This window comes from Hirundo rustica, chromosome 12 (genome assembly GCF_015227805.2).
Source record: "Hirundo rustica isolate bHirRus1 chromosome 12, bHirRus1.pri.v3, whole genome shotgun sequence".
Classification (NCBI taxonomy): Eukaryota; Metazoa; Chordata; class Aves; order Passeriformes; family Hirundinidae; genus Hirundo; species Hirundo rustica.
The window spans coordinates 786,423-794,400 of NC_053461.1; the positions used below are offsets into that span (position 1 = coordinate 786,423).

Sequence of the window (7,978 nt, forward strand, 5' to 3'; positions counted from 1 at the left end):
AATAATATAAATCACCGATGCTCACCTTCCACCAGCTGAAAGGGGCATCTCCCCATGGCCCTCCCCAGCCCACAGAAATGTTGTGGCCTCTCTCCAGGCCCTGCCATGTTCTTCTCTGGAGCGAAAATCTCACTCATTTTGCCAATACTTGTGCTTTCCTTGCCCTTTAGTGAAGGAGTGTGTGCGCAGACATTTGCAGGAGACAGGAATTTCCTCACCCGGGTGATCTGATGTCAGACAAAATTAGGCAAGATCACGGCCTTGGTGGGCAGGAGTCAGTGTCTCACTAATTATGGGCTGCATTCAGGCTGGGGCCGGGGTTATTCTGGCCGCAGCACTGGGGGGTGCCTGGCCCTGTGTCGATCCCATCCCTGTGGGAATCCTGCTGCAGGGGGCATGACCTGGAGGTGGGATGTAGGAACTGGAGGTGGGATGAAGGACCTGTACCTCAAATCTGGAGGTGCAGATCCTTCAGCAGAGCTTTGACATCGAGGGCTGCAGAGTTCTGGTGGCTGACCCCACAGGTGGGAGTGTGGGGTCCTTGGGGAACCCAGCTCCTTTGGGTGCTGGGAGCCCAGGACACATCGCTGGGAACAGACCCTGGGCTGAGAGAAGCCCTGTGTGAGGTGGGTGTGAGTGGTGTGTCTGAGCAGGCCAGGCACAGAAACTGCTCCCCATGGGCCCTAGCAGGGTAGGAGCCTGCCCCAGCCAGCTCCAGAGCCACAGCAGGAGCTGGAACAGCCCCAGCCAGCTCCAGAGCCACAGCAGGAGCTGGAACAGCCCCAGCCAGCTCCAGAGCCACAGCAGGAGCTGGAACAGCCCCAGCCAGCTCCAGAGCCACAGCAGGAGCTGGAACAGCCCCAGCCAGCTCCAGAGCCACAGCAAGAGATGGAACAGCCCCAGCCAGGCTCCAGAGCCACAGCAGGAGGTGGAACAGCCCCAGCCAGGCTCCAGAGCCACAGCAGGAGATGGAACAGCCCCTGTAGCTCCTGGGCTGCTGTTTCCACCCTCCCTTGGCCAGCCCCACACATTCCCTGCAAAGCTAAAGGGGAGAGCAAACACGTTGTGTTCCCAGCAGCGGGGCCCAAAGGTGCTGCACACGGAGATAACATCAGCAGGGAGAGCCAGCCCAGCTCTCCCCACACAAACTATTTCCCAGAGGCAAATGGCAAAGGGAGACAGAGGGAGAAACAAGTACTGACAGTTTGCTGTAGGAGCTCAAAGAGAAAGTGGACAAAGCTAAAAGAACTCCAGCTCTTTGTCTGCATTTAATCCAGTTCAGAGCACCCACTGGTGCATACAGGTTTACTTCCCATGGCTGACGGGGCTGGACTTGGTCATTTGGCAAGAAACACGGGATCTTTACAAAAAGTCAGTCTGTAACACACCTGAAGTTTTAATCTAATGTAAAAGTATGAGCTGTTGGATAATTCCTTCAAAGAAACAAATCCTGAAATAAAAGGTGAAGAATGCTTTTTAGTTTTAACACAGACCGAGTTTTTAAGGGAAAGGCTCTGCTTTTGGCTCCTGGAAAGCAAGGAAAAGACCGTGGCCTGCTGTGCCTGCCCAAAGGATCCCATATTACAGGAGCTGATTCATCAGAGGGTACTGGAATAATATAATACCATTAAAATACCACCACCCACATATTTTAATGTGAAACAAATAGTCCAAGCACCTGCTATCAGAGTACAATAAAACCATCAAATCACCACTGCAGGGTTTGCTTTTGCTGAGGCCAGACGGTTCAAGTTCCACTCAGCCCCATTTCTAAAGGCTCTGGAGACAATTCATCGCTTGCTGAATTTGCAGGACAGGGCCCTGAAAGCCCAGAGAGGAGGATGGATTTCTGTGCAGGAACAGAAGCAACAAAAGGCCTTGTGAGCCACAGGTGGAGAGGCTGGGTTAGGGGAGGCAGGTCAGGAGGGGCAGCTCAGCTGCAGGGTGCAGGCACAGAAATGAGGCAGAGAGGTTCCAGCACAGAGTTTGGAACTTCTGGCACCTCTGACAGGAGCAGAGGGAAAGAGAGAGGTAGCCAGTAAACCTTAGGGAAATACAGAACCAATAAATGGAAGAGAGAACAATAAAGCAGCACTTTCTCATCCCTCTGCTCCTTCCTGCCCTCCTCCAAGTGTTTTTGGAGCTCTGGTAAGGACCTGTGGCACTGGGGGCTCAGCTGGTATTGCTCAGACTGCTCCTGTTCAGGCCAAACCAGCCCCTTCAGTGCCGAGTGCCGTGCCCAGGCTCTGCCGGCAGCTGCAGGGCAGGGGCTGGCTGTGTTTGGGGTGCTGTGACCGGGGCAGGAGCCCAGCCCAGCCCAGCCCAGCCCAGGACACGCAGCCGCCCCGGCCGCTGGCTCAGACCCTTCCCGGGGAGCTCCCACCCCTCAGGCACTGCTGCCTGTAAATGGAATAACCCAAAAGGCAATTTAGGCTGCCTAACTACACTTCAGGGCAAACCCTGCCTGGATGGATGGCACAGGAGGTGTTTTGGGTGAACGTTCCGAGCCAATCTGGCGGATCCCCACGGCGGGCAGGTTGGAAATATTTTGCTGCAAGTTTGGACATGGTACCGGGATGTAAGGCCAGCCCCTTCCACAAGAGCAGCGATCGAATTAGGGCTGAGAAATGTATCCCTGGCTAGTTTCAATTTCAAAAAAGGGAGCTTTTAAAAAGGTACAAATGAGGCTAAAGGAATTTATGTTATTTTTCCGGTTTCTGGGCTATAACTCCTTTTCCTTCTCCTCATCTATCTTCCAAGTGTCCTGCCTTATGAATGAGTGAGCAATAAAAGAAGTATGCAGTGGCTGAGAGAGAAACTCAAGATAACGAGATAAAGCCAAAGCTTGAGCAAAAGTTAAGATGTAGATCAGAATATGGAATTTTCTCACGTCTGAGTTTTAGGGCAGTCATTAGATAGTTTGCATGAGAAGCTGATTTAAAACCAGCAGCACAAAACTTGACCTGAGTTCACTTGTGTCGAAGGCTTGGACCTGTGCTTTCTGGGGTTGTGATCCTGCCTTCAGACCACGTGCTGACAATCTGCTGACAGACTAAAATAAAAATAAAACTATTTCATGGAACCAAAAAACCACAGAACCACAGAATGGTTTGCATGGGAAGAGATCTTAGAGTTCATCTCATTCTAACTCTCGTTCTGAGGGCAGGGACAGCTTCCTCTAGGTCAGTGCCACCCCTCTGTGCTTGCCCCGCTCACACTGAGGTTTTAGGCTCGAGGTCCCCACATGTGTCCGGCCTAGGAGCTGGACTGGGCTCCTTCAGGGCAGGCTGCTCTTTTCTGCTGGAGATGCCCACTGATGTGGCTGCTGTTTCCAAACAACCCAAACTGAAGGGAGAGGCTGCAACAAAGGGTTAATTCCAATTTCCATATCACTGACCTCGCTCCAGCCTTCCTGGCTGCCCAGGTTTGGAGCTGCATGGATCAGCTGGGTTTTCTCCGGGGAAAAATGATGTTGCCACTCCCTGAGCCCTGATAATCCCTCTGGCTGGGCTTTCCAGTGCTGGGCTCTGCCAGGTTAGGCAGAATTTCATCATCAGAATTATTGTGGCCTCTTGCAAGAGGAACAGTGGGAAATGAATTGCTGGAATTGGGTGTGTTTGCTTGCGTTATCCCAACGTCGCTGCTGCCTGGGGTCAGCGGCAGGGCCCAGGACACAGAGCAGGGGCTAAGCCGCACTCCAGTTTTATTTGGCAGAGACTGGGCTGGTAAACAGCAGGAGAAGATACAGGGACAGAGTTTCAGGGGATGCGAAGGCGCAAGGGAAGATGAGGCTTGTTCAGAGGGAAACTATGGGGCACTGGGCAATCCTGTTGAAGAAAAGCTGTGCTTGAGGAGGGCCCCGTTTGAGCTTTGGCCCCTGGGCTGCAGAGCTGGGCAGAGTTATCCTCCCCGCTGACCTGGAGCGAGAGGGGAATCAGCCCTGTGGGCAGACCGGGGTCCTGCTGACGGGCGTGCTGCCCGGGACAGCAGGGTGACCCGTGCGTGGTGGCAGCCCCCGGCGCAGAACAGACCCACCCCCGAGTGTCACCCAGCGCCCGTCCAGCCGCCCTGCCGCTAATGCATCCTTCTTTGTTCTCCTCACCGCAGATCCTGGAGGAAAACATGAAGCTGGAGTGCAAGTGCCACGGGGTCTCGGGGTCCTGCACCACTAAGACCTGCTGGACGACGCTGCCCAAGTTCCGGGAGCTGGGCTACATCCTCAAGGACAAGTACAACGAGGCCGTGCAGGTGGAGCCCGTCAGGGCCAGCCGCAACAAGCGCCCCACCTTCCTCAAGATCAAGAAGCCGCTTTCCTACCGCAAGCCCATGGATACGGACTTGGTGTACATAGAGAAATCCCCCAACTACTGCGAGGAGGACCCGGTGACGGGCAGCGTGGGCACGCAGGGCAGGATGTGCAACAAGACGGCGCAGCAGTCCAACGGCTGCGACCTGATGTGCTGCGGCCGCGGCTACAACACGCACCAGTACTCCAGGGTGTGGCAGTGCAACTGCAAGTTCCACTGGTGCTGCTACGTGAAATGCAACACGTGCAGCGAGAGGACAGAGGTGTACACCTGTAAGTGACGCCCGCCCGGGGCTGCTCCCGGCCTGGATACATTTGCACACGCGTTCGAGCGGAACTGCGGGAGGAGCCGCTCTCCCCGAAGAGACGAAGAGATGCCGATGAGCGGAGCCCTCTCTTCTCTCCTCGCGTTTCGTTGCTTACGTGGATGCACGTTGCAGACTCTTACAAAGTCAGCCAAGAAACAAAACCAAACAAAGCCCGCCCCGGGCCACCGGACACACGAAAGAGAGAGGAAAGGATCATCTCAGCGAGCCTGCCGCTCCAAAGGAAGGAGCGCTGGCTGCCTTGCGGAGAGGCGCAGCCGGGGAGACATCCCTGGTTTGGGAAAGGGGCGCTCGGACGCTTCTGTGCACGAGGAGCAGGGAGGGGCAGGGGGAGATCCCTACGAAAGGGCTTTGCACAGGACGGGATGGACGGGATGGACGGGATGGACGGAGCCACTGCCCGCGGCAGTGCGGATAACGCGGATTTGGGCTCCTGCGCTCGTGAAAGGCTTCCACTGCTCTTGCCCACCTTTCCACTTCACGGCCCGTGCCGCGGCGAGAAGAACTGTGGAAGGGCTCTGTAGACGCTGCTTTATCTGCCTTTCTCGTGTGTGCGTGTGAGCTGCAGATTTTAGCGCAGGGATTTGGGACACTTGGGCGTAATAATAACAATATTTAACGATTTATTCAGATGAAACTAATATTAATTTATTTAATTAAAAGAAGAACTTTACCAACCTTTTTGGAACCGTTCTGCAATTAAAGTAGATAGCTGGCTTTCTTTGTGGAATAATTTTGTAGGATCAGCAAGGAAACACTGGAGCTGTATATATATTATTCTTGACTAGGATATTTCTATTAGTTGGACTTGCAGGATATGTTCTACAGTACTGGATGTTTAAGGACAAAAGCTGGCATCTTTATATATATGTACATACACAAACACACTGTATTTTGGGGTTTTTTGTTTGTTTGTTTCCTCCTGTTTGCTGCTAGTTGTCTGGAACAAAAGTGGAGTGGTAGGGGTTACAAATCTTTACCAGTTTTTTGTCTTTTTTTTTTTTTTTTTCTTCGATTAAAGAAAGAAGCATTAATAAAATCCTGTTTGGAATATGTCTAAAAAATAAGAAAATCCAGACAAAATTCCATCTTTTGGAAAAATCAACCATAGGATAAGAGAGTATATTTTGTAAGAGACTATTTTTATATAAATATTTTATTTATACTATGTCTGCTTGTTCAACCTGTACTTTTTCTCAAAACAGGCATACAATTTGTAATTCTTAGGCTATTTAACAGAGAAAGGGTAATTAATTTGTGAACACAACAGCAGCAAGCTGGATGCTTTCAGCTGCAATTGGTGGATGTGTCAGAAAGCAGGATGAACTTTCTCTCCGGATGTGTGTACAAACTGGCGCTTTTCCTGCAGCTCAGTTTGCAGAATATGCAAAACAAGAACAGGGTATGTAGCATCAATTTTGTCACATGGCTTGAATTCATGATTGGTATTAACTGGATGCTCATTTATCCCATTCAAGAAAAAAAAATCCGAATTAGCTTCCCACATGCGTCAGTCATTAAACTGTGGCGTTATGACTCGCAAATGTGCTGTGTGTGCTGTCAGTTAAACCTCTGCTTTGTGCTGCTGTCAAATCTGATTCCCATCAGGGCAAGACTCTAGACTGTGACTGTAATAACTCGCATGACACACATCGTCTGATTCTCATAGATAGGATACAAAGCTTACTTTCTGTCCAGCTCCTTTGGGCATTTACATTATTCTTTCCCCCGCAAAAGGCCAGAGCCCAAAAATCCAGAAAAACTTTCTGATGAGTTTAAAGAGGCAAATTTAAAGACTACTCACTTGTTTTTCAGAGCCCAGCTCAGGTGTTTTGCACTCCCTTTGTGGTATTTCCCTTTTATCACTGCTGATATCTTCAGACATTCAAGTGGGAAATATTTCTCTGCATTTAGAATCCTCCTGTTCCTCCTGCTTAACCCATTTGTGACTGGTAAAGGAACACGGCTAATTCTAGCGTTGTTTTTCACTGGGTAAGAAACGGGGCCCAGCGTTACAGATGATATTGCACATTTTCTGGGGCAGACCAGGTTCTCTCCTCCTTCCAGACTGCAGGATCTCCCCAGTTAAGGAGACATCAGCGATGGGAACGTGTCACTGGCTCCCTGCACAGCAGCAAGTGCCACCAGGGGTACTGGGACAGCTCTGTCCTGTGTGCACTGATCCTTCTCAGGCAAAACTCCCACCCAGCACTGTGAAAACAGGGAAATTCTGAGAAGGGAAGCAGAAGCATCACAAAAGATGCTGCCAAGTTTGACAACCTACCCGTTAGGACTCGGGTTTTAACTCACACCTTGTATATATATTATTTAAGAACACAAGCCCATGCAGTACCTAATCCTAGCCATGTATATCAGGGGTTAATGCACAGTTTCTTTGCAGACCTGCCACTTAACACAAAATAGATTTTTTTTATTCGATTCAGGCACCAGAATGGGGTATCAAAATAAAGTTATTAACATAATTTACTTTCAAACGTACCACTTGTCAGTTTTCATTGAGTCACTGCTCTTAGTCCTCCTCAGTTCCGCACAAGATTTAAAATGCAACCTCAGACAGTAGGAGTGTTCATAACAACTCTGTATTATGGTTAAATAATTCAGATCTAACATTTTATATTGGGCTCTCCCCCCCAGTTTGTATTGGGCTTTGATTTAGTGAATACCATATCATAGTCGAAATTGTGTTTTCCTCACTAATTAGAGTTCCTTTACAAATTGTTAATTTTGCAGCATGTTTTTACCATAGAAAAGTAATGTGTAAAACTCCTGCTTCCTGTGAATTTCCGTATGCAGTGATGTGCCATGTACACCTAGCAGAATAATTATTGAAGGACAAATATCTTTAAACAGTTTGACTCACAATAATAAAAAACTGGATGCACAAGGAATTCAATTTGGTACACATTTTCCCTGTATTTTACAATATTGCTGGTGAGAAAATGGAGAGAAAAAAAAGAAGAAAAAAAAAAAAGTCGATTTGTTTAATGACTGGAATAACAGTTTGGGAACCATGAATTAAAGAGCAAGGAAAACCAAATGCTGCATTCAACCAGAAAGTATTTGGAAATTTGGCTGTGTCATCTCAGATAGGAGAAATCTGGCCCATCAGAATGTGCCATGAATGTGGAGTTAATTGGCTAAATGGGCTTGAACGGCACAGAGAATAAACAGGAGCAGGGGGAAGATTTAGGGGTCTGTGGATATTCCTCCCCCCAGGACAGCTCGGTCTTTGTGCTCGGGGATAGAGGAGCTCTGTTTTTACGTGGGGAAGGAGCTCACAATGGCACTGAAATGCACACAAGTGCAGGACAATGCAGCCCTGGAA

At 49.6% G+C, this 7,978-nt stretch overlaps 1 protein-coding gene across 1 annotated transcript in view; it reads left to right on the top strand.

Annotated features, from left to right (window-relative positions):
* Positions 1 to 7,484, top strand: part of WNT7A (Wnt family member 7A) — a 34,848-nt gene extending 27,364 nt beyond the window's left edge. Inside the window, exon 4 of the mRNA XM_040076742.2 lies at positions 4,108 to 7,484. Coding sequence (XP_039932676.1) covers positions 4,108 to 4,587 — 480 coding nt within the window. The 3' untranslated portion in view covers positions 4,588 to 7,484. The remainder of the gene's footprint in view (positions 1 to 4,107) is intronic.
* Positions 7,485 to 7,978: the final 494 nt, after the last annotated feature.